Here is a 27,811-nt window from a genome sequence, read left to right as displayed (position 1 = left end):
CTAGCAAGTTTCATGCTACTCAGCGTGAACCCCGCCACGCTCCAACACAATGCAAATACGGGCCTGTTCGGCAATCAGCAGTGACATTTTTGTGGCATTTTCAGCCAGCTCTGTGGACAAACTGGGAGATTAGCCGCCCAGACGCACACAGACACACACAAACAAAAGGATTTGGATGACAAAAGCCTCAACTGTCAATTGAACTGTATTTTAAATGATGCAGGCGTGCGATTTTAAGAAGAGTTGTTTTCGACGGAACGTCCAAACACATGAAGAATAACAAGACGCTTGTTGGAACGCGAATGGTAATAACATGGCTTACCGTAAGGTGTTTCAGTATTTTAGTCGAGTGTTTGCCCGTTTTGCACGAGCACATTCAGTGTGAAGCCTTGTCTGATTCTGCTTCAACGGTTCGAACGTGACAAGTCCTTGTTTTCCCCCGGAACACTGCACATCTACGCGGCTTAACATAGACCATTTCTTTCTTCTTTTTTTTTTCAAAACTAAAAAACGACCAATGAGGCCATGTCCACACAAACACAAATACTTAATAAACACTTACTTATCTCTGCGGCTAGGTGCTTGATTGATTGATTGAAACTTTTGTTAGTAGATTGCACAGTTCAGTACATAATCCGTACAATTGACCACTAAATGGTAACACCCGAATAAGTTTTTCAACTTGTTTAAGTCGGGGTCCACGTAAATCAATTCATGGTAATCAATTCAGGTCTCTTGTCCACACGCAAACACATACTTTGGTCCTTAAAAACACATACTTTGGTCCTTAAAAACACATACTTTGGTCCTTAAAAACACATACTCTTGTCCTTAAAAACATACGCTTATCCTTAAAAACACATACCGGTACTCTTGTCCTTAAAAACGCATACGTTTGTCCTTAAAAACATACTCTTGTCCTTAAAAACACATACTCTTGTCCTTAAAAATATACTCTTGTCCTTAAAAACACATACTTTGGTCCTTAAAAAAAAATATTCTTGTCCTTAAAAAAAATACTCTTGTCCTTAAAAACATACTCTTGTCCTTAAAAACACATACTTTTGTCCTTAAAAACATACTCTTGTCCTTAAAAACACATACTTTGGTCCTTTAAAACACATACTTTGGTCCTTAAAAACACATACTCTTGTCCTTAAAACATAATCTTGTCCTTAAAAACACATACTTTGGTCCTTAAAAACACATACTTTGGTCCTTAAAAACACATACTCTTGTCCTTAAAAACATACTCTTGTCCTTAAAAACACAAACTTTTGTCTTTAAAAACATACTCTTGTCCTTAAAAACACATACTCTTGTCCTTAAAAACACATACTTTGGTCCTTAAAAACACATACTTTGGTCCTTAAAAACACATACTCTTGTCCTTGAAAACATACTCTTGTCCTTAAAAACACATACTCTTGTCCTTAAAAACATACTCTTGTCCTTAAAAACACATACTCTTGTCCTTAAAAACGCATACTTTTGTCCTTAAAAACATACTCTTGTCCTTAAAAACGCATACTTTGGTCCTTAAAAACACATACTTTGGTCCTTAAAAACACATACTCTTGTCCTTAAAAACATACTCTTGTCCTTAAAAACACATACTCTTGTCCTTAAAAACATACTCTTGTCCTTAAAAACGCATACTCTTGTCCTTAAAAACGCATACTTTTGTCCTTAAAAACATACTTTTGTCCTTAAAAACATACTCTGGTCCTTAAAAACACATACTTTGGTCCTTAAAAACACATACTCTTGTCCTTAAAAACATACTCTTGTCCTTAAAAACACATACTCTTGTCCTTAAAAACGCATACTTTTGTCCTTAAAAACGCATACTTTGGTCCTTAAAAACACATACTTTGGTCCTTAAAAAAATACTCTTGTCCTTAAAAAAAATACTCTTGTCCTTAAAAACATACTCTTGTCCTTAAAAACACATACTCTTGTCCTTAAAAACACATACTCTTGTCCTTAAAAACACATACTTTGGTCCTTAAAAACACATACTCTTGTCCTTAAAAACAATCTTGTCCTTAAAAACACATACTTTGGTCCTTAAAAACATACTCTTGTCCTTAAAAACACAAACTCTTGTCCTTAAAAACGCATACTTTAGTCCTTAAAAACATACTCTTGTCCTTAAAAACACATACTCTTGTCCTTAAAAACACATACTTTGGTCCTTAAAAACACATACTTTGGTCCTTAAAAACACATACTTTGGTCCTTAAAAAAATACTCTTGTCCTTAAAAAAAATACTCTTGTCCTTAAAAACATACTCTTGTCCTTAAAAACACATACTCTTGTCCTTAAAAACACATACTCTTGTCCTTAAAAACACATACTTTGGTCCTTAAAAACACATACTCTTGTCCTTAAAAACATAATCTTGTCCTTAAAAACACATACTTTGGTCCTTAAAAACATACTCTTGTCCTTAAAAACACAAACTCTTGTCCTTAAAAACGCATACTTTAGTCCTTAAAAACACATACTCTTGTCCTTAAAAACACATACTTTGGTCCTTAAAAACACATACTTTGGTCCTTAAAAACACATACTCTTGTCCTTAAAAACATACTCTTGTCCTTAAAAACACATACTCTTGTCCTTAAAAACACATACTCTTGTCCTTAAAAACGCATACTTTTGTCCTTAAAAACATACTCTTGTCCTTAAAAACACATACTTTGGTCCTTAAAAACACATACTTTGGTCCTTAAAAACACATACTCTTGTCCTTAAAAACACATACTTTGGTCCTTAAAAACATACTCTTGTCCTTAAAAACACATACTCTTGTCCTTAAAAACATACTCTTGTCCTTAAAAACACATAGTCTTGTCCTTAAAAACATACTTTTGTCCTTAAAAACACATACTCTTGTCCTTAAAAACGCATTCTTTTGTCCTTAAGACGAATATTTTTGTCCTTTAAACTAGGGCTGGGCGATATATGCAATATACTCGATATATCGCGGGTTTGTCTCTGTGCGATATAGAAAATGACTATATCGGGAGTATTGGAGTATACGTTCTCACGCAGTTGCTTTTAGCTGCAGGCTTTACACTTCATGCGTTTCTCACTCTTTCTTGTCTCTCCTCACAGAGACATAAAACAAGCACACCTTCTTACATACGTCACATACTGTTGCACGTGCAGCGTCACACGCCCTCGGAGAGCAGAGAGGTAGCCGAATGGGTAACATTAGCTGTGGTGCTAGCGGAGAGAGGTGCGAGTGGTAATACGAGAGAGAGAAGGTGCCAATATGGTAACAAATGAAGTTAGAATAATTAATTCCCAAGAAAAACAGCACGGAGTTCATCGTTTGGCTTCAAGCGGGAAGATGTTGAACAGACAACCGTCAAGTATGCGGCAAAAGCGTTGCTACAAAAAGCACTACTTTTGCAGCGGCACACCCACATCTGCGCTTTCGGCACTCAACTATTTAAGAAGTTTCCTTGGCTCCTTGTTACTGCGCGCTGATTTTAGAAATAATGTACACTGCACATGTAATATATCACCATGTTGTTGATTAAACATGTTATAAGTCCGTGAATGTTCCCAGAGCTCTGTGAAGTGTAGGCTGGTTTTTAAAGACAATGTACATGTCATTTTATGTCTGGTATATCAAAATAAACATTATAATAACAGAAGTTTATTACCTCTAAGTCAGCTGTGGTTGCTTTTCCAGGCTTGTGATTGGACAAAATGTGCATGACAGCTAGTGTGCGTGTCTGTTTGTAGACATAGTCACTCTTGAAACCATCGTTTTAAACTCGGATCTGTGTCCGTTGAAGCAAATTTCTCCATAAAAAACAATGTAAACATAAATAATGGGTTGCAGCCTTGACAAAATCCATATTTGTACACTTTGAACACAATATGTAGTGCTATACAGTACTGTATATCAAGCAAACATAAGAAGGGGGTGATGGCTCAACTTTCTATTTAATAATAAACCCAAGACAATAACAACAACTCGCTGAACCTCATTTTCAGCTGCCCTGCTGACACACACACAGTGCTAGTGCTGTGGTGCGCTCAAAGTTTGAAATCAGAAAGCTCCTTAACTTTAACAGCCAGCAATGATTAGGAATAAAAATAAAATCCACTTTACCTTGTTGGTTAATCTTCTTGGTGTGCAGCAGAAAAAAGGGAGAAGTGGGAGTAGGCAGTGTCGACAACGTTGTGGATACTTCCTGAATGTTTTAAACCACTCATCGCTTGTCAATTGCTTTCTTTGTACTCGTTGAGCCAGCAAAATTATAAAAATGCTATAAAATGGCTTAAAAAAACACATTGGTTGGATGAAACGTTTGTACTACAAAGCCTATTTTTAGTCTGTGGTTAGTTAGTAAATTGAAAAGTTTGTAAAATGAGGGGTTTATAAATAGTCGCAATGGTTTGCGCTCCCTGGTGCCGTTGAAATGGTCATTTGTGCAGGACTGGAGAAGTCAGTCTATTAAACTTCCCTCTCCTGTTTTGGTATTTCGTAATTCCTTTGCACACAAGCATCATCTCGCCTCAGTTGCTGCTCTCTTGATACCTGCCAAGGTCAAACATTGCCAGGTGAACTTTGCCAATCCATTTTAGAGGGAGGTTAAAACTCACACCACTGTTCTGGCTTTAAGTCCATCCTTACTGACAAGTGCTGCTCTGATTATACTTCTGAAGGTAGAATATTGCTCGATTAGTATCTCTGCACGTACAGCTATTTCTGGTGAAATGTCGGAACAGTCTACATAGGGATGGGCAGATAAAACAATATCAATATATATCATGATAGACACGTAATCGATATAATCAAAAAATGCGTTTGATAAAACGTTCGATAAATCGATATTCTTGGGTTGGAAGAAACCGGAAAGAATGAAGCAAGGTTGGTTGCATGAACAAAGGCACGTGCTGTCTATTAACCTAGTAAAACAGGAAGTGATCAGTGAGCAATGAGAGGGACACGCTAAACAGCCAATCGCGGAACAGTATTACCTATCATGTCTGGTTGCGCCATCTTGTTGTCTCGATGTTGATGCTCTGCCTGGAATGAGAAGAAAAACAAAAAATTTGTGTTGTAGAGAGCGAAGGAATTGTCAATAAAAGAGGAAAAGTACCTCGACAATATGGAAGTTTTTTGGATTTTTTCAAATGGACTGTAGTCCTTCTCCGTGCTCATCTTTTCTTTTCAACCCTCGTCCATTCCCTAATCGGATGTACGGTAACAACGGGTAGGAACTTTTGTGCAGGACTGTATAGATGAAATAAATAACAAAATATAACAAATGTGCTACTTTAAAATAATAATTTGGTCCAAAAATTAATTACTGCATAGCATGAATACATTTCCATACTTAAATAAGAATAAAAGACCAAATAAAATGTTACACAGATCACGTAACTTCCTGGCAGTAAACTTGGAAAAAATTAAAGTTAAAGTACCAATGATTGTCACACACACACTAGGTGTGGTGAAATTTGTCCTCTGCATTTGACCCATCTCCTTGATCCCCCCCTGGGAGGTGAGGGGAGCAGTGGGCAGCAGCGGTGCCGCGCCCGGGAATCATTTTTGGTGATTTAACCCCCAATTCCAACCCTTGATGCTGAGTGCCAAGCAGGGAGGTAATGGGTCCCATTTTATAGTCTTTGGTATGACTCGGCCGGGGTTTGAACTCACAACCTACCGATCTCAGGGCGGACACTCTAACAAAATAGTTCTTGTCAAGATTTTACATTTTCATACTTTGCAGTATTTTGTTACACTTTATTAAGCATTTCTTACATTTTCCTTTTTTTTTTGCACCTTCATTTAAAGACGTTATTGTTAAGTGTAGGAACACTTGTGGTTTAAAATATTTAGATATTTTAGATATTGTGATTTTAGAATGTTGTTTACATTGATTGTTTTCCATGGTTGTTGACATTTCCTTTCTTTTCTGCCTTGATAGCTAAAGGTGTTCTAATCAGAGGAAGGTTACATTTTAAATAAAAGTGTTTACATTTAATATATTTTTCTCCCCGTTCAAAATTTAAAAAATGTCATAAAAAATATCACTATTTATTATGAATATCAAAAACTTATATCGTGACACAGTTTTTAGCCATATATAAGTCTACAATGGGTGGGCGAGCGCCACGATATGAATGTGTGGTGGGGGAGGCAATAGTGTAATGTCAACATTACACTAACATTAAACATTCACATGAAAAACCCTGGTTTCCTAAAAAGCAAGTTCCAAACCAGTGGTTCTTAACCTTGTTGGAGGTACCGAACCCCACCAGTCTTATATGCGCATTCACCGAACCCTTATTTAGTGAAATATACATTTTTTATTTTTTTTTTCAAATTCAAGAAAAAGTCATGTTTTTTTACTGATGCACAAAATGAACCGTGCATGAACATCACCCTGTTCAAAGAACAAAACCAACACAGTGCATGAACACGGGTGTTACCATTTAGTGGTCAATTGTACGGAATATGTACTGTACTGTGTAAACTGTAAGGTGGGCTATGGGGCGGTATAGCTCGGTTGGTAGAGCGGCCGTGCCAGCAACTTGAGGGTTGCAGGTTCGATCCCCGCTTCCGCTATCCTACTCACTGCGGTTGTGTCCTTGGGCAAGACACTACCCACTTGCTCCCAGTGCCACCCACACTGGTTTAAATGTAACTTAGATATTGGGTTTCACTGTAAAGCGCTTTGAGTCACAAGAGAAAAGCGCTATATAAATATAATTCACTTCACTAATTCACTATTGTTCATATAATGTATTCTCTTCCTTTGCAATCTGCTAGTAAAAGTTTAAATCGATCTATCAAACAACCTGCAAATCAGATGGAAAATTAGGGGGAACATTGTTTGGGGGTATCCATAATACGCTGATAGGGAGAAGTTTTTATTTACACGATAAGTCGGATGTGTCTTTACCTCTGTGGCAGAGCCACTCACCGAACCCCTAGGGTTCGATCGAACCCAGGTTAAGAACCACTGTTCCAAACAGACCCTTTAATGCAGTGCTTCTTAAATAGTGGGGCGGGCCCACATTATTGGTGGGTTTGAGAAGCAATAGTGTAAAAGCCTCTTTAGTGTTAGTTAAGTACTATCTTGACACACACCAATAACAAAACTAAACATTAGCATACCTGCCAACTTTTGAAATCAGAAAAACCTAGTAGCCAGGGTCCAGGGGCCGCAGGCCCCGGTAGGTCCAGGACAAAGTCCTGATGGGGGGTACAGGCGACGCAAAATGATTGATTGCATTCAGACAGGTTAAAATGTTGCTAAAACCATCACTTTTCTATCAGTCACAGTGACTTTTCAAAACAAAAATATTGCCAGCAAAAATCATATGGGTTGATTGACATGTTTATTCTGTAAGCTAACTTCAATAGTTTGAAATTATTTTGACAGTTAATGCCAGTTATCCTGTCAACCTTTCACAAGACTTCAATTTGTTAATTGAAAGTATAAACAGTATAAACACTTTTTACAGTAAACAAATGGTAAAACAGTACTAAATAATGCCATTAAAAAAAAAATTGGTGTCATTATTAACTTTCTGTCCAAGCTTGTATAATCTACTGCCTTGTTCAATTGTAAAAAATATTCTGTGCCTAAAATTCACATTTCTATCACAATTATCATACTGTAAACATGGTAAGCTAACTTCATTAAAATTAATAGTCCTGTCAATAGCAGGGAATTACAATTCAAATGTAGTTTTTTTGTAAGCCTTTCAAAAGAATTCAAAATATGAAAAATTAATGAAAATTAATTTAAGCCATCAGACACTTGAAAAGTGGCACAACACATCTCTAATGTAATCATTTTAACTTTTCAACAGAAATAGCACTGCAAAAATATTAAGGACATACTGTATTTTGGTAGTTATGCTGTCAACATTTAACAAGATTTCTTCAACTTGGACTTGAAAGCATAAATAGTATAAACACTTTTAACAGTATAACAGTACTAAACAATTCCAATAGATAACATTAGTGTCATTACCTTTTTGTGGCTAAAATCCAAATTTAGCAACGGCATTAGACTTGTGTTTTTTTGTCCCAACGTGGTCTTTTACATCGCTAATTCCTCCGTGTCCGATCGAAAAATCTTGTCTGCACAAGGTGCAATTCGCGTAGTTTTCACCCTTTTTGGAACGGATAATTATTCCCGGATAGGCTTTTGAATATTCTCACGGAATGACTGCAGTTTTCTTTTCGGTTTAAGACTCGTTTGCGATTTTTCTCCGGCTGATTCCATGATCGTTCGCTCGTTTGGAAACAATGAGCAACAGGTGCCTCGTGCTTGGCAGCGGTGCTATAAATAGCCTCGCGCATGGCATTCAGAATGGCTCGATAGGAAGTTACGGGAAGCAGTGTCGATTGTGATTGTTGTTACGCGATTTCGTGAATAAAACTTTAAAAAAAAAAAAAATAAAATTATTAATGAAAAACCGTATTTTTTATCACTGCAACCGTAACCCGGAATAGGTTGATGAAAACCGTACTAATTACGGGAAAACCGGAGTAGTTGGCAGGTATGCATTAGCTCCAGGGTGGGGTCATGACAGAAATAAATTGCGAACCACGGGTCTACATCCTTCTGAGAACCAACGTCTTCTGCACCCAGCATGTGTTTTCTTTAGTGTGAGTTACACATTTCCAGAAGAACAAATCTGTTAAGCAAATCACAAATGTCCACAGCAGTGGGCGCTGGTTCTCATTCAAATATAGTATAGAAGTCCATCACCAGCTTCTTATTCAAGCATTTTCAGTTTTCAGTTTTTTGTAGATGAACATGTGTTTTCTGATTATGTTGTCGTCGGTAAATACTAATGAAGTTGTCGTCCCTAAAGAAACAATCTTAATCACCTTTCTTCGGAAGTACACAAGTCAGGAAGTCCTGGGCAGGTAACAGAGGATAGCTATGGATGGCACTGGGCCCACGATGCCTGCTCTACTTTACCTCCCCCCTGACTATGCTGTCTATTTCTATCCTTTTGATTAGTATGGATGCTGGTGCTCTGCTCGTGCCACGACTCTTAAAACAGCTGGGAGAAATGTGACACTGTTTGTGAGCGTGCAGGACTTCTAGAGAATCGATCATCTGTTCTACTGTCACTTTTCTTAGGCCCCCACTACACTAAGGTTATTCAGGGTATATGCCACCTAACCTTATCCATGTCCATACATACACAATGCCACCGTTTAATACACCCACCCCCTCCGACCGCCGGCTGTCAATCAACATATTCTTGTTTGAAAGTGCCACACTTTAGAAAAATATGCAATTTAATTTCAAAAATATATCTTTATAGAGACAGACTCAGACCTTTTGTCTACGTCATGCTCTTTAACTGAAGACATGATCCAATACAGCGTTTATAATGTAATAATAATAATGCAAGTAACCATTTAAAATGATTTTATTTCTCATTACTGTAGAATTGTTTACCATTGTACTGTCATTGGAAGGTAAATAACTTTATTCTAAATAAATAAACTAACAAAAAAATAAAGTGGACTAAAAATATATATTGAAAATTTTAAAGTGCATTTTTTTCCAAGTTTACAAAACGAGATCGGACGTTGAGTTGAGTTGAGTTTGAGTTTATTTGGAACATGCAAGCATACAACATGATACATCACAATTTCCAGTTTCTTTTTTCAACATGTTCGAAAAGGAGTAGGAAGAAGCAGAGCTTATTTAATCCTACCCCTTTTCCTTTACATAACAGTTGCCAAAACTTTAGTTCACTTCCTGTTCTCAATTTATTCACAATATACTCCATAAGTAATCACAATAAAAATAAATAAATAAATAATTGGTGAAGTAAGTTATATTTCATATGATGAGATAAGTAAGATTATTTTGAGAGAGAAAGAACGGATTAATTAAATAAATTCAGAATGTTTATCATGGTTCTTCTTCTTTGTACTTTGTAAACACTTTAAGTTTGAAGAGTTTCTTGAAGTGGATCATATTAGTACATGGTTTGATTGCTTTGCTTAATCCATTCCATAATTTAGTTCTGCATACTGATATACTGAAGGTCTTAAGTGTTGTACGTGCGTACAAATGTTTTAATTTACATTTTTCTCTAAGATTATATTTCTCCTCTTTTTTTGAGAAGAATTGTTGTATATTCTTGGGGAGCAGGTTATAGTTTGCTTTGTGTATAATTTTAGCTGTTTGCAAATTCACTATGTCGTGGAATTTCAGTATCTTTGATTCAATAAATAAAGGGTTTGTATGTTCTCTATATCCAACATTATGTATTATTCTAACGGATCTTTTTTGTAACACCGTTAGTGAATGAAGTGTACTTTTGTAGTTATTTCCCCATATTTCTACACAGTAACTCAGATATGGTAACATTAGGGAGCAGTAGAGAATATGAAGTGATTTTTTGTCTAGAACATGTTTTGCTTTATTCATTATTGACGTGTTTCTTGCTACTTTATGTTGTATATTTTTTACGTGAGATTTCCAGTTCAATTTATCATCAATCATTATACCTAGAAATTTGGTTTCATTTACTCTTTCAATTTCTATTCCGTCTATTTCTATTTGTGTTTGACTTTCTCTTCCAAGTTGTCTTTTTGTTTATTGCCATCACGGCATTCTCGCTCGTTCGTCCGTGCTGATGCGCTCATTTTGCCCACCCCATTTGAAGGTAAAATATTCCCACAATGGGACATTTTATTGTTTCCTCTTAGTTTTTGTGACTTTGCGACGAGTGGGGAGGCTGTCTGTCTGTGCTTCCTTAGCTGGCGCCCCGCTCGAGACTCCTCCCACCGAGACAAAGATTGTGAATGACTAAAAAGGGGGCTCATTGTGTTCAGTTAATTCTACTGGTGAATAAACGTGCTCAGGTGCTAAAAGTGATGCACCGAGTGAGTCGATATTCCCCGTTTGATATAAAAACCTCCGCCTGATGCGGTTATTTAATCGCACTAATTAAGACCTCAATGTCGATTTGAGGTCGATTAATCATGCAGCCGTAATGTCAGCGCCATTGTGACCGAGAACTGAAGAGAACATATTCACGGTTTTAGCCTTCTGTTAAGTCTTTGTTCAAATAATATTATTTATATGTCCTTATTCTTTCAAGTAATCAAAGCAGACATTTGTTTTAGGTCACCATGAGCAATATTTAAAGCTCTAGGCACTAGAAATGGGAATCTTTGGACCCCTCAGGGTTTGATTCCGATTCTTGGGGTGACGATTCGATTCACAATCGGTTCTCGATTGAACACAATTCTCATGATATATTATTTGATATACAAATTCTTAATAAAACCCATTCAAAAAGGTTACAAAAGTTCCTCCTGGCTGTTGACATTACGAGTTATACGCGCAGTGTTAGCCTTAAGAAAACGCCTTTTTAAAATATGTATTTTAAAAATGTTGACAAAAGTCACAGAATGTTAATCAGTCTAATGAAATAAACCTAAAACCAGCTTAGGAAAGAAATGTATTAAGCAATTGATAAGACATACAAATATTGTGATGTATCATGTTGTATGCATGCATATTCGAAATAAACAAACTCAACTCAACTCAAAAATATTTATTAAGAACAATACTAAAAAAAGGGAAACCAAATTAATAAAGTATCAATATTAATATTATTAATAATAATTGTTTAATGTTTTAATTAAAAAATTGATTCTTGAAAAAAAAATAGATTCTCAAACATTATGACTATTTAGAATTGGAATAAACAAAAATCGCTATTTGGATGTGAATCTATGTTTTAAGCATTCCTACCTGGCATGCCATCAAGATCATTTCACAATTTAATTGGCATAATAAATGTGTAATAATAATAATAATTTAAATTGTATATGCACCGTGAAATACAAAAATTCATAATGCATGTTATAAACTCCCAAATTCTAAATGTATTGAAACAAGATCAATTTAACTATTACCTAAATTCATAACGTGATTTTATTTAATGAAATATTGTGCTGCAATTCATATTTTTTGGTATTAAGCCTTAAGAAATACTTTTCACAGTGTGACCACACACAAAGTCTAAGTGCTGACATATTTATAAATGTGTTAGTAATCAATGAGCCACCACATTAGAACTACTTTACCAATGAGGCCCCTGGTAGTTTTTACTTGTTATGCCAGCCCATGATGAGGGGGAGGGTCTTAACCTGCTTGAGTCCACGGGTCCTTCGCTGCCACTTTGGAAGTGACGGCCAGGATTAAAGGGGAACATTATCACAATTTCAGAAGGGTTAAAACCATTAAAAATCAGTTCCCAGTGGCTTATTATATTTTTCGAAGTTTTTTTCAAAATGTTACCCATCACGCAATATCCCGAAAAAAAGCTTCAAAGTGCCTGATTTTAACCATCGTTATAAACACCCGTCCATTATCCTGTGACGTCACATAGTGAAGCCAACACAAACAAACATGGTGGAAAGAACAGCAAGTTATAGCGACATTAGCTCGGATTCAGACTCGGATTTCAGTGGCTTAAGCGATTCAACAGATTACGAATGTATTGAAACGGATGGTTGTAGTGTGGAGGCAGGTAACGAAAACGAAATTGAAGAAGAAACTGAAGCTATTGAGCCATATCGGTTTGAACCGTATGCAAGCGAAACCGACGAAAACGACACGACAGCCAGCGACACGGGAGAAAGCGAGGACGAATTCGGCGATCACCTTCTAACCAACGATTGGTATGTGTTTGTTTGGCATTAAAGGAAACTAACAACTATGAACTAGGTTTACAGCATATGAAATACATTTGGCAACAACATGCACTTTGAGAGTGCAGACAGCCCAGTTTTCATCAATTAATATATTCTGGAGACATACCCTCATGTCAGCAGGCCAGGGAAGCTAGGGTCGATATTCTTCTCTTGATCATCTTCGGGATGGTGTGAGCCAAGACATCCAGGGGGTTTAGCTCGCTCGTCTGCGGTAACAAACTGCCGCCATTGCTTGCCGTGCTACCGAGGTCCTTTGTCCCTGAATTGCTCACACACTCCGGCAGATTCAATGGGGGTCTGGCAGCAGATTTCTTTGACTTTATCGTTGGAAATGCATCTGCTTTGAGTGTCGCAGGATATCCACACATTCTTGCCATCTCTGTCGTAGCATAGCTTTCGTCGGCAAAGTGTGCGGAACAAACGTCCAATTTCTTGCCACTTTCTCATCTTTGGGCCACTGGTGCAACTTGAATCCGTCCCTGTTCGTGTTGTTACACCCTCCGACAACACACCGACGAGGCATGATGTCTCCAAGGTACGGAAAACAGTCGAAAAAACGGAAAATAACAGAGCTGATTTGACTCAGTGTTTGAGAAAATGGCGGATTGCTTCCCGATGCGATGTCACATTGTGACGTCATCGCTCCGAGAGCGAATATTAGAAAAGCGTTTAATTCGCCAAAATTCACCCATTTAGAGTTCGGAAATCGGTTAAAAAAAAAAGGTATTTTTTTCTGCAACATCAAGGTATATATTGACGCTTACATAGGTCTGGTGATAATGTTCCCCTTTAAAAGGATCATTCTTCAGCAGTAAAACACTTTAGTACTAACGTTCCTTTTGTGTCCCTGGTTCCGTCCTGCAGGTTTGGGCAAAACAAAGAGGAAGACCAGCGCCCGTGATGCTTCCCCGACGCCGAGCTCGGACACGGAATACCCCAGCAACGGCAGCGGGGGCCCGGTAGGAGGGGCGGCGGAGAGAATCTACGACCTCAACATGCCTGCCGTGGTCAAGTTCGCCTATGCAGCGGAGCGGGACGACGAGCTGACCCTGCTGAAGGGCTCCAGGGTGGTGGTGATGGAGAAGTGCAGCGACGGCTGGTGGCGAGGCAGCCAGGGGGGCCGCGTGGGCTGGTTCCCCTCCAACTACGTCCAGGAGGAGCTGGGCGAGAGTCCTGACCGAGTTGGCGAGGGGGATTCCTACACTCATGGGACCTTGATGGCCAACGGGAGCATCGGGGGCCGCCGCCGCGCCGTCCTGGTTCAGACGCTCTACCCCTTCAGCTCCGTCACGGAGGAGGAGCTTAACTTTGAGAAGGGCGAGATCATGGAGGTGGTGGAGAAGCCGGAGAATGACCCCGAGTGGTGGAGGTGTAAGAACTCACGCGGCATGGTGGGCCTGGTGCCTAAAAACTATGTCACGGTTCTGGACGAGCGACCGGGCCACCCGTCACCCTCCATGAAAGGCTCCCCGCGGAACCGCCACATGGCACCGGCGCGCTCAGGAAGGTTTGCCGGGAGGGACTGGTACTATGGAAACATCACCCGGCACCAGGCCGAATGTATACTCAACGAGAGAGCGGACGAGGGCGACTTCCTTGTACGGGACAGCGAGTCATCGGTGAGTTCGAGTCAATAAATCAAAGCCGTCACAGTTACCAAATATAAGACGACCCCGAATATTAGACAACCCATCTGTGACATTTTTTGGGGAAACAAGCTTAGTTGGTTTGCAAGTATACATCTCTAACATGACATTTTTCATAGGGAAACATATTGTCTTATATTGGGAATAGAAGAATAGTGTAAAGGCATGTGACCCAGTGCACATGTGAGAGTGACCACGGACGCTAAACTCATTCAACACAATTATTATTGACAGTATAGCCTTTGAAAAAACACAATCAAATAATTAAGATTACATTATTGAAATAATCTATAAAGTCATTAAAATGAAATAAATTAACTATTCAATTAAAAAGAAAATCTTTAAAAAAAAATAATACTAATTTAAATAAAAAAACATATTTAAAGATAAATATGCATTAATTAAATGATACATTTATGTTCCCAATTAATGCCCATCCTTACTTAAAACCTTAATATGTTTTTTTCTTTGCAAGGTATTATTAAAGGTGCCATATGTAAAACAATCTGTAGTCCCTTCCCCCTGACTGAGGTTGCCAGATAAGCAGTCAAATCCAGCTGGATGGACTGGGCTACTCCAAGGAACTTCAAACTTCCACTGTCTCTTACTAGGGGTTGAGCTGCTGGACCATAATAGCTGAATAGACAAGCATTTTGTCAATAACAAATCTCTAACCAACACATTTTACACAGTAAATAAGCTATTTTCAGGAAGAAGTACGTCTTGCCTGCGCACAATATCACAACAAATGGCAATCATATGGTTATTGTCGGTACTATCAGAAAACAAAGACTCAAACAAACTACAACCAAGGCTAGCAATGGTTATACTGGTGGAAAAAAGTACAGCATGCTTAGCAGATTAATGTACGCCCAAAACTAAAGAGGAGACATTTTACCAAGGTATGCCTATAGGCTACTGTTTCAAACGTTTCATATTGCCATATAACTCGGTACATGTAGTCCACAATATGCAAACACAAATGAGGAATTATGTTATCATGTGATTTGGCTGTCTCCATGCATTTCACATTGCCAGACTAATGTTGGAACCCATTTCCTCGGCGTATCAGCATTATGAGAACGAAATAGGCACTGACACTACTCATATCCACATAGGTTTTATTTGTCGAAAATATATTTTGCCCTGTCAGTTGGAATGCACATCGACATACAGGCTAACAGGCATACATGTCGATGTGTCATTGACCAGGCTAGCATGCTAAGCATTCGTTGCAGGAACATACTAGCTTTATTAGACAAGATCAGGGATCCCCAAACTATGGCCCGCGGGCCAGATCCGGCCCCCCAGCATCCAAAATCCGGCCCACGGGAAGTCCCAAGTTAAAAAAAAAAGTTTTTATTTATTTATTTTTATTTTTTTATCTTTCCTTTCTAATCCATTTTCTACCGCTTGTTACTCTCGGTGTCTCCTAGCCACTCAGGCAAATCATATTGTCAAAAAATGAATTTTCCCATTGATAACGTGACAATGTTAAATGTTGATTTAACATCAATTAACATTGATGTTAAATGACAAAACGGATTATAAAGACAATGTATATATGTGTGTGTATATATATATATATATATATATATATATATATATATATATATATATATATATATATATATACACACACACACACACACAGCCTGGCCCCCGGCCAAATTTTTTTAACCCAAGGCGGCCCCCGAGTCAAAAAGTTTGGGGACCCCTGGACAAAATCATAGACTGTATTGGACAATATAGTTTACATACAAAATGTCCATTTCCATTTATTACAAGTAATAAGAAAACGTAAATGCTTGACTTACCTATCAAGGAGGAAATGAGCAAATCTTCTCCGCCTTCAATCGTCTCCATCTTTCAAAGGCATCCCCGATACAAATCCTCCTTTTGTTCCTGGCTTTGTCAAAGACAAAGACAAACAAAAGACAAAGACAAACTTTATTGATCCACAAGGGAAATTGTTCCACACAGTAGTATGTCATGAATAAGTTGAGAATTGTAACGACGTCTTTTAGATTTACTAAGGTCTGACATGTTTAGTAACTTTACCAGTGGCATTAGCCAGATGAAGCTGGCGGTGCGTAACTGTCAACCTGGATGTAACACACTCACTGACTTTCTAATTGGTCAAACGGTGGAGGGCGGGGCATCGAACTGAAAACAATAATAAGATTTCAGAGCTGTAAATCAAATTTTGAAATGAGCATATCCGGGCTGAACTACTGTTATCAGTTATAAAGGTATTCGAAAAGAACATGCTTTATTAATGCCTTTTGACATATCAGGGCCATTAATGATGACTTGACATGAAATTATTACATATGGCACCTTTAATACTACACTAAAGTAATTATTCACTGTCTATAGAGATGCATCTCGACAGTTTATATAAATGCCATTATTCCCTGTCTTATTTCTACTCTTTTACTGTAAATACTAATAATTGATGCATTAAAAGTCCATATTTGACTTTTATTAAAACACTTTTAAGTAAACCTAATAGTTGGCAGGCTTGATTTTAAAATCTGTAGCGAAGCCTGTGGTTTTTTTTTAATTGTAAACATCATCGTCTATGAATTGCTGGGTGCAAAGTTCAAACACGGGGTGGGCAAGAGGCTCAATTACGGTCGCAAGGAAAGGAGGGTTTGTTTTTTCCGTGATTTCAAAAACGGCCGTTTGAGCGGCAAGGGAGGAAAGTAATTGATGTTTCTTACGTTTGATAAGAAACCTGCTGTTCAAGTGTTAACGCTTATTTTATCAGCCACTTTTGCATACTGTGGACCTTTTTAAAGTGAAGTCAGCTCAGCAGCTGTTTTCCTGATTTTCCTGAAGCTGCTACACATTACGCTTTAAAACAGTGTTTTTCAACCACTGTGTCGTGAGATACAGTCTGGTGTGCCGTGGGAGATTATCTAATTCCCCCTATTTCAGTTAAAAATTTGTTTTTGCAATCCAGTAATTATAGTCTGCAAATGATGTGTTGTTGTTGAGTGTCAGTGCTGTCCAGAGCTCGGCAGAGTAACCGTGTAATACTCTTCCATATCAGTAGGTGGCAGCCGGTAGCTAATTGCTTTGTTGATGTCGGAAACAGCGGGAAGCAGTGTGCAGGTAAAAAGGTATCTAATGCTTAAACCAAAAATAAACAAAAGGTGAGTGCCCCTAAGAAAAGGCATTGAAGCTTAGGGAAGGCTATGCAGAACAAAACTAAAACTGAACTGGCTACAAAGTAAACAAAAACAGAATGCTGGACGACAGCAAAGACTTACTGTGGAGCAAAGACAATGTACATCCGAACGTGACATGACAATCAACAATGTCCCCACAAAGAAGGATAGAAACAACTGAAATATTCTTGATTGCTAAAACAAAGTAGATGCGAGAAATATCACTCAAAGGAAGACATGAAACTGCTACAGGAAAATACCAAAAAAAAGAGACCAAAATAGGAGCGCAAGACAGGAAAACAGCAAAAAACTCCAAATAAGTCACGGCGTGATGTGACAGGTGGTGACAGTACACCTACTTTGAGACAAGAGCTATAGTGATGCATGCTTGGTTATGCTTTAAAGTCATATCCAACAATTGCGACAACGACTTTTTACTGTCAACTGAGTTTTGTTTTTTAATGATTCCTGCTGGTGGTGTGCCTCCGCATTTTTTCAACGCAAAAAACGTGCCTTGGCTCAAAAAAGGTTGAAAAACACTGCTTTAAAACACAGCAGCCAAATGGACAATACAACACAAATGTTGTCATTTCAGTGGTTCTGTTACTTGACAACAAGTTATGAGGGACTGAAAAAGGGGGACCAGTACTTCATGTAAAGAAAAAAAAGATGAATATTGTGATAGTTGCTTTCCCTCCCCACAAAACTACTATTTCCATGTGTTGCAGCCCAGTGACTTCTCCGTGTCTCTGAAGGCGGCGGGCAAGAACAAGCACTTCAAAGTGCAGCAGGCCGACGGCATTTACTGCATCGGCCAGCGCAGGTTCAACTCCATGGACGAGCTGGTGGAGCACTACAAGAAAGCCCCCATCTTCACCAGCGAGCGTGGGGAGAAGCTGTACCTGGTTAAAGCGCTGCTGTGACGCCCCTCGACACTGGATCCCCCTCCCACACACACACACACACTAATACACACACATCACCACTTGCAAGCTGTCTTAACCCAAGCCTTCTCTGGCGGAATCCACGCACTACAGCAACAGCCTCTGTCGCCCCCCAGTGGCCGTTAAGTGAAGTTTCATCTTAAGTCCAGCAGGTGAGCAGTTCCACCCCAAGATTAAACACACCCGAGGCCTCCCCCCCCCCCCCCCCCCCAGGATCTCCAACACTGTTGCTCTTAACTCAAAAAAAAGGGGACAAACAGTAAAAAAATAAATCTAATTTCAATCATCATTACTCTTCACCAAGTGACCAGAATCGCTCTCTCGCCGTTTTGTCTCCCTCCAAAATGTCAGATTTGCATTTTTTTTAATGTTCTGCCTCGTTTTGTTCCACTTGTCGCACCTGAGTGGTGAAACTAAGACTAAAATATTCTGAGCTTAAGTCCTTTTAGGTGGAAGTGACATAAGAAAAGTGACATTGTGCTGGTTTGGGCCTTTTCTGCTCATGTTGTTTACTTCACAGGAAGTAAACATCTATTCATTTTGTCTTTGAACACCACAAAAACTAACTTTTCTTTATGTTTCTCAAGCCGCCGCGCCTCACATCTGCTACGCGAAGCGCTAGAAGATTCCAGGATACTTTAAAACACTCTTTTCACCTCGCAAGTACCGGCGAGTGTGTGGCACACTCACTAGCTGTACTGACCGATACGGCGTGGCTCTTTCACGATGGTCGTCCGCCATCTAGTGGATTAAAAAAGTCACTACATTTGACCCGCGATTCAAATCAATTTAGCTTGTCGAGTCAACAGGAAGAGAACTTTGACCTCGTTTAAAGCCGTAAAATGAAAATAATCCAAAGACTTTGGAGTGTTTTCCTTATTCAATTTAGAGCGACGCCACGCTGACTTTTTCCAGAACGATTCGCGATGGACGCAGTTTGTCGCTTCACGGTCACATGTTTTTTTTTCTTAAAGTGACACACACCTAGAGGCTTTGAGGGCCACAGTATCATATCATTCCCATCAAAGTTGTTCTTTATTATTCTCAAGCTGCTGCACCTCACCTTTTGAAGGCGCCTGCTCTAACGTATACAAGTTTCTCTGCTCCTCGCCAAGCATAGCTCTCAATGTATTTAGATTTTTTTTTTTTTTACACCCAAATCTTTATTTTTCTCAAGCTGCTGCGCCTGCTCTTACTGAGGCTAGAACAGGGCTGTCCAAAGTGAGACCCCCGGGCGGCTCCAGTTTTGTTGGCTTGCAATATAATTGTCAAAGTAAAAATCCAACCCAAAACTGTACAAATGTAAGCAAAGTGATAATTAGTGATATTTTGTCACCTGCAACGAAAAGTTTGCTCGATTTTTGAAATTTTTCTGACAAAATATCAAAATGGCCTCTCCATGCTTGACCCGTCAGTACTTTGGTGGAAAAGGTTTGGACACCTGTGCGAGAATTTCCATTTGACCACCTGAAACATGTTATGTCGTGAAAAGGACACGCCATCGCCAATTAACTTTTTCTTTCTTTTTCTCAAGCTGCTACACCTTCCCTTTTGAAAATCATCCCTCAAACTTTTTACCCCGAGTATTACCACAAAATGTTGTTTTTAATTGGTCTTTTTTTCGTGATTCTGCAAGTACCACCGTTGTCCCTTGGAAAGTTTTTCTTGACTTTTCTCAAGCTGCCGTACCTCAAATGTGACCGGCCTGCGTAGTACGATAAAACAATTTGAACTGAAAGCAAAATTAATTTGTAGTTGTACGCAAGGGATTCATACGGCCCCCATTCCCGGGTGGATCTCACGTGAGAGGAAAAGAAGGGATTAGTCTGCTGAAAATGATGGAAAGTGCCACCTCTGCCTAGCGACTGAGGCTGTGGTCTAAGTTGGAACTGCCACAAAACACATTTTAAGATATTCAACACTTTACTGCTTTACGCCCAAAATGTGTCACGTTACATGTGTCAGGTAACAGCCTAACACAACTTCCTAAGAGCCCTTTGTCACTTTGTTGTGTCATTTCCAGCTAAAATACAACACTTGGTAAGAATACACTGGAAAAAAACAAGTAATTTGATGCACCAGTGGGGGGGCAGAGAGCTGATTTCTGGTGGCGTTTGAATGTTAACGAGTGGAACCAAAGGTGCCATCTTGTCCCAGGTCCGTCACAAAGTGTCACCTCAATTTTTGCTTTCCCATCCGCCCCCGCTAACGACTGCAGTGAAAATCCACTTTCATAGATGCTTCGAAAAAATATATTTCGATTGTGCCAAATTGGTGGTCTCCACAGTGTTCCAGGTGCACCGACTAATCAGATGTCCCGCAACCCGTCGAGTCCTACCCAACACTTTCTTGTCCGTGTGCGTTCGTTTGCTGACGGTCGAGCTTTTATAGGATTCTACCTGAATGTTATTTAATTCCTGTCTCCACTGTATGTATATATTCCAAAATAAGATGAGGTATGGTACTGCATCACCCACAACGTGATGACTATTTACTTTTGTTCAATATAAAAGATTCTTTTTTTTGGAAGAATATTAAAACCTTGAATTGATGGTGTGACTTTTTTTTGCTGTTGTTTATGAGCAGTTAATGAATATTATTTAAGCTTTGAACAAACTAGACTACTTTTATGAGCTGAAAAGTCGTCATTTCAGTAAATTTAGCTCTCCTTTCCATTTAGAGCTTAACAAACAAACAAACTATAGCAGATAATCAGAGTTGAGAAGATACACTGAATGGAAAATATATAAAACTACATTTTATGTTTGCATTATAAACTACGAGGGGAAATGGTCATTTTCTAATTTTAAACACAAAATCTGCGGGGAAACAATAAAACAATGATATTGTTTGTGTCCATGTTTTATATTTTAAATTATAAACAAGAAGGGGTTAGATATGTAGGAATGTTCTAATTTTAAAGAAAGTGTCGGGGAAAAATAATAAAAATAAATACTTTAAAAAAAATGTTAGTCCTGTCTAAAAGTCCCCCCACCCAAAAATAAATATAAGAAGACTTTTAATGCAATTAGTTGTGTGAATGCTCCAATGTTTTCTACACCAAAATTCATCTATTTATTATTATTCCTCTATTTCTTCTTCTCCAGATTTTGGCGCTTTACCTTCCACATATTTCACCCGATTCAAACTGTTCCAACTTCAAACTGTTCAGCCTATTCAGGAATGGCAAGCTTTCACTTGACAAATTCCAAAAATCCCCAGAATTCCAGGTTTTCCGGGACATTTTTCCCATTCAAAATGATTTGCCCATTTTCAACCGATTCAAACTATTCCACCTTCAACACATTCCACACATCCTGGACATTCAAACTATTATTTTTCCAAGGTAAAAAAAAATGCAGGAATTCCCAGAATTCCCGTTTTTTCAAACCCCATTTTCACCCTTTTTTCTGTCGACTACTCCTCCCACATTTTTCAACCCACTTCAACTGTTCCACCGTCCAAAAATTCCTCTTAATCAGGACAAAAATCGAAGTTGTTTTTCGAACTGGAAAAATTCCCAGTTTTCCCGAAATTCCAGGTATTCCTTAATACTATTTCTCAATTAAAAATGTTACTACTTCAACATTTTTCGACCGATTTGATAAATTCCAACACCAACCATTTCAACTCATTCAGACCATTCGAGTCTTTTAACATTTTCCCAAAAATTCCCGAAATCCCCAAATTTCCATGAAATTCCCATTGAAATGAATGGGACATTTTTCAAAGTTCCACAATTCCCACATTTTTTTATCTGATTCAAACCGTTCCAACTTCAACGTATTCAGCCTGTTCAAAATTGTGTGCTCTCTTTCAACAATTTGTCATTTTGAAGTTCAACGTCAGCATTGGAGCATCCACACGCAATTCCTTCAGGAATTGCTCATCTAGTTAATAATAAAATTGAAATAAATTAAATAAAAATTCCAATCATGCTTGTGTTCAAAATGGTGCACTTTTTTCTTTTTTTTAAGGTTACAGTTTTATAGTATACGAACAAAACTATGGTTTAAAGACTTTTACTGGCAAAGATGAATGTAATTTGTGGCGAAAAAGTATTAAATAATATTGAAAATGATCATTATTAAACATAACAAAATTAAATGGTTGCTGCATTCCACTCCACTCTCTAGTTAAACCCTAAGGGCTGTCACTCATTTTTAGTTCCTCTTTGTCCCCTCTTAGAAATGCAAAATAATTACTGATAGTTTCCAAAAATGTGTGTTAAAAGGCTTTGGGAAACCGAATGCAATTTATGTCAAATTTAAAAAATAAAAATAAAATAACTGATGTAAAAAAAAAGATTCTAACTGCATCCAAAATTGTATAATTCTTCAGCATTTAAAAAAAATATAAAATTATATAGTTTTAAAGACTAATATTAGTAATAGTTAAAATAATATATATGTTTACTTGATTTATGTTTCATACATGTAATACATTTACTCATGAATATCTAAAGACTAAATAGTTGTGGCAAAAATATATACTTTATATAAAGAATTATTAGTCGTGTTTGAAGGTTTTGCTGCTCATATTTAACTAACATTTTTGCTTATTTTCTATGTAATGGTTGCCATTATTTGGTCATGTATTTTATTCCATTGATCTTATGATAAATAAATAAATCAACTCATTTGGTCAGGTTATGAATGTATGTATTTTTCATATGAAAAATACATGCATATGTTTGGATTTTAAATGATTTTATACATTCAGGATACGCTGAGTAACCATTATAATCATGTTGCTAGTGGGGAATTTTTTTTTTATATAGTGCTTCTTAAAATATTAATGAAGAAACATGGCACCCAAGAAACTGCAGTACTAAGAAGCTCCCACTGGGCGGCAGTGTTGGGTTTTTTGCGACTGCAGTTTGTCACGTGATGCTGCCTGCAAAGCAAACATACACGAGCAGTGTGACCTTTATTTAATATTTACGATTCTTCGTAGCATTTTGTTCAAGTGGCGTTGCTGTAAGCTCACGTTTTCTTTTTGCAGGCCAGTGTGTTTTAATTGTGAAAAGCCATTAAAAGTAAGGTCAAGTCTAAATGCTCTTATTGTGAAAATTGCCTTTCTAGAGCTGGCTTCAGTCAAATTGCTGTTGCAGCAATCAATGAAAGATAACATGACCACTGACCTCAGCAAGATAATTAAAATGTTTTTTTCTATGCGTTGCCACGGTGACATGTCATGATCATTACAAAATATTTGCATTGATATTGCTTTCTATTTGTTTCTTACTCCCATAAAAAAGCATTAAAGATGACATTTTCACCACACATACGTCTTAAAGTAAGATGATATTTTAATACCTTATGTTGACGTTGCAATTTAGGTCCACTAGATGGCGACATTTTTTTTTTTACCATGCAAAACATCCAGGCAAATTCTACCATTTTAATTAAGGTTTGGTTTGGATTTGTTTAATAGAAAAACAATGTTTATGTAAGGATGTTGTGTATATTTGAGGCTAAAATAGTTTTCAAAATGACTGGTTTAAATTGGAAACATATACAAATTTTTACAGGAAAGTTGATATTTTTTTGGTCTGAGGACATTGACAGTGACCTATAAAAAGCAAATAATATGAAATTATTTTAGTGTTTTGTTTTTGTAATAAAATAGTTACGTAAACATAGTGACATTTAAAGAGTTGAATTAAATACCTCCCCAAAATAATTTGTATGTCATATTTATATTTCAGGCTGAATAAGTTTGAAAAGACTGACTCATTTAATGTGGAAAAAAAATCTCATCATATTTGTACAACAGTGTTTTGTTATTTTAACCTTGAGTGTGAGTTTATTTTGTATAAAATGCGTGAACGTCAATATTCATCAAAATGTATTTCAGGTAAATAGTTTTTCAGTTTAAAAGGATTGTCTAGTTTCCATTCAGAGCAACAAAAAACAGTTTTGGGAAGCTGACATTTATTGCCCGTAGTGTATTTTATGGGGATTTAGAAATAAAGATGAAATAATACACAACATTTTAATTATTGTTAACAAATAAATGAACTAAATAAACTAATTGTAGTATTTTTCCAGGTTTTTGTAGGCTAACATTTTTTTTTCATGAGGATTGTGAGTGTGAGGTTTTTTTTTTGTACCAACTCTAAAAATATATGCAAATCAGAGGCTGTCCAGAAACTTGAGGGTTCCTGAATCGATTCCAGCATCTGCCATCCGAGCAGCTGCCCTTGTGTCCTTGGGCAAGACACTTCACACACGTTGGTTTAAATGTAGCTGACCAGCGACAGTGTAAAGATCTTGGAGATAATTGTGAAAAAGTGCTATGTAAATATTCATTCAGTCACAATGGACATACTCTTTTTTTTTGTTATAAAATATGTGCTAATCAGAAATAAAATATATATTTTACAGCAGTTTTGGGTAATTTGACATTTTTTCATCCTGAGCATCCTTGGTTTGATTTTTTTAATATCTTGAAACGCAATAAGCAAGGACGCCTTAAAATATACTTGCAAGTATATTTTTTGAAATCTTTTTACATTAGATACATTTCAAAATATATGTTAATTGGAGTAATTTATACTATTTTTTTTTTTTAAATCAACCCTTGTGTGGTGTTGGGCTCTGTGGGACCCGTTTTCATTTTTTACTAAAATAAAAATGATACAATTAAGCAGAGTGGCACAGGAGGCGTGGAAGAGAGAGAGCTAGGAAGCGAGCAGTCTTCATTGCCAACCCTTTTCGGTTTGCTAAACAGCTGCTCGGGGACAAGCGCAGTGGCCGGCTTGAGTGCCCAAGAGAGGAAGTGAATCGCTTCCTCCAGAATACCATGAGCGACCCACTGAGGGGACAAGATCTAGGACCCAACAGAGTTCCAGTTGACAGAGCCCAGTTTGAAGGAGGTTGAAGAGGTCATCAAGGCAGCCCGCTCAGCATCTTCCCCGGGCCCCAGTGGTGTACCTTACCTCGTCTACAAGCGCTGTCCAGGGCTTCTCAAGCATCTGTGGAAGACCTTGAAGGTGATCTGGCGAAGGGGGAGAGTGGCCCACCAGTGGAGGTGTGCAGAGGGAGTATGGATCCCCAAGGAGGAGGACTCGAAAAACATCAACCAGTTTCGGACTATATCACTTCTGAGTGTGGAAGGGAAGGTGTTCTTCAGCATCGTCTCCCGAAGACTGACCGAGTTTCTCCTCAAGAACAACTACATCGACACTTCAGTGCAGAAGGGGGGGATTCCTGGAGTCCCCGGCTGTCTAGAGCACAACGGTGTCGTCACACAGCTCATCAGAGAGGCCCATGAGAGCAGAGGGGAACTTGCTGTGTTGTGGTTGGACCTGACTAACGCCTATGGGTCCATCCCACACAAGCTAGTTGAGCTTGCGCTACACCGCCACCATGTTCCCAGCAAGATCAAGGACTTGATCCTGGATTATTACAATAACTTCAGGCTCCGGGTCACTTCTGGGTCAATAACCTCTGACTGGCATCGCCCTGAGAAGGGAATAATAACAGGATGCACCATCTCCGTTGTCATTTTTACACTGGCGATGAATATGGTGGTAAAGTCTGCTGAGGTGGAATGCAGAGGGCCTCTGTCCAGATCAGGTGTTCGACAGCCCCCCATTAGAGCCTATATGGATGACCTTACCATAACAACAACATCAGTACCAGGGAGCAGGTGGATCTTGCAGGGATTGGAGAGGCTCATTGGGTGGGCCAGGATGAGTTTCAAGCCCGCAAAGTCAAGGTCCATGGTGCTGAAGAAGGGGAAGGTGGTCAACAAATTCCGATTCTCAATCTCAGGAACGGTCATTCCATCCATCACGGAGCAACCAGTCAAGAGCTTGGGAAAGCTCTTTGACTCCAGCCTGAAGGACTCTGCTGCTATCCAGAAGTCTACTGAAGAGCTTGGAGGGTGGCTCACCAAAGTAGACAAGTCTGGCCTACCTGGTAGATTCAAAGCCTGGATCTACCAGCACTCCATCCTTCCCAGAGTCCTGTGGCCTCTCCTTGTATATGCAGTCCCAGTAACAACAGTGGAATCCTTTGAAAGGAAGATCAGCAGCTTTCTGCGGAAATGGCTGGGTCTCCCACGCAGCCTCAACAGCGCTACTCTGTACGGGACAAGCAAACATCCTACAGCTACCCTTCAGTGGGCTCACTGAAGAATTCAAGGTGGCACGCACAAGAGAAGCCCTACAGTACAGAGACTCCAGGGACTGCAAGGTGTCATCAGCCGGGATTGAAGTGAGGACAGGAAGGAAGTGGAAGGCAGAAAAGGCAGTGGAGGTGGCTGAGTCACGCCTTAGACAAAAGGCACTGGTTGGGGCCATAGCAACAGGGAGAGCAGGCTTGGGCTACTTCCCAAAGACCCAAGTCAGCCAGGCCCGGGGCAAAGACAGACGACATCTACTCCAGGAGGAGGTCCGAGCAGGCTTGGAGGAAGAGCGAGTGGGCAGGGTAGTGGGACTCCGGCAACAGGGGGCATGGACAAGATGGGAGGGCACGTTGCAGTGCAAAGTCACCTGGTCAAACATCATGCAGGCAGACCTCCACCGTGTCCGGTTCCTCGTGGCAGCAGTCTACGATTCCCTCCCTAGCCCAGCAAACCTCCATGTTTGGGGGAAGAGCGAGACACCCTTCTGCTCCCTTTGCTCCGGAAGAGGCTCCTTGGAACATCTCCTCAGCAGTTGCCCAAAGTCTCTGGCTGATGGTCGCTATCGCTGGCGTCATGACCAGGTACTCAAAGCAGTTGCTGAGAGCATAGCCTCAGCCATCAGCAGCAGCAAGCAACATCATGCGCCAAACAAGGCAATCTCTTTCATCAAAGCTGGGGAGAGACCTCGTGCACGTCCAAAGACAATAACAGGACTCCTTCACACAGCCCCTGATTGGCAGCTACACGTTGACCTGGGAAAACAACTGAGGTTCCCCCAGCACATTGTAAAAACATCTCTACGGCCAGACATGAGCATCATCTCAGAGGCTTCAAAACACCTCATCATGCTGGAACTAACAGTGCCTTGGGAGGAGCGGATTGAGGAAGCCAACGAAAAGAAACGTGCCAAGTATCAGGAGCTGGTGGAGGACTGCAGGGGCAGGGGCTGGAGGACTTTCTATGAGCCAATAGAAGTTGGTTGCCGTGGCTTTGCAGGACGCTCCCTCTGTAAAGTGCTTGGCCGATTGGGAGTCAAAGGGGCGGCCAAAAGAAGGGCCATTCAATCCGCAAGTGAAGCGGCAGAGAAAGCCACGAGGTGGTTGTGGCTGAAAAGGGCAGATCCGTGGGTTGCTACTGGGACACAAGCAGGGACTTGA

General features: G+C 39.1%; 1 protein-coding gene and 1 pseudogene across 1 annotated transcript in view; both read left to right on the top strand.

Annotated features, from left to right (window-relative positions):
• nck2a (NCK adaptor protein 2a) overlaps nucleotides 1–21,069 on the top strand; it is a 71,950-nt gene extending 50,881 nt beyond the window's left edge. The window contains exons 3-4 of the mRNA XM_061971046.1: nucleotides 13,617–14,371; nucleotides 18,303–21,069. Of these exons, the coding sequence (XP_061827030.1) occupies nucleotides 13,617–14,371; nucleotides 18,303–18,497 (950 nt within the window). The 3' untranslated portion in view covers nucleotides 18,498–21,069. The remainder of the gene's footprint in view (nucleotides 1–13,616; nucleotides 14,372–18,302) is intronic.
• LOC140679311 (uncharacterized) lies at nucleotides 19,907–27,811 on the top strand (annotated as a pseudogene).

The sequence above is a fragment of the Nerophis lumbriciformis genome, linkage group LG13, assembly GCF_033978685.3.
Source record: "Nerophis lumbriciformis linkage group LG13, RoL_Nlum_v2.1, whole genome shotgun sequence".
NCBI lineage: Eukaryota > Metazoa > Chordata > Actinopteri > Syngnathiformes > Syngnathidae > Nerophis > Nerophis lumbriciformis.
This window is presented reverse-complemented; position numbering and strand designations above follow the sequence as displayed.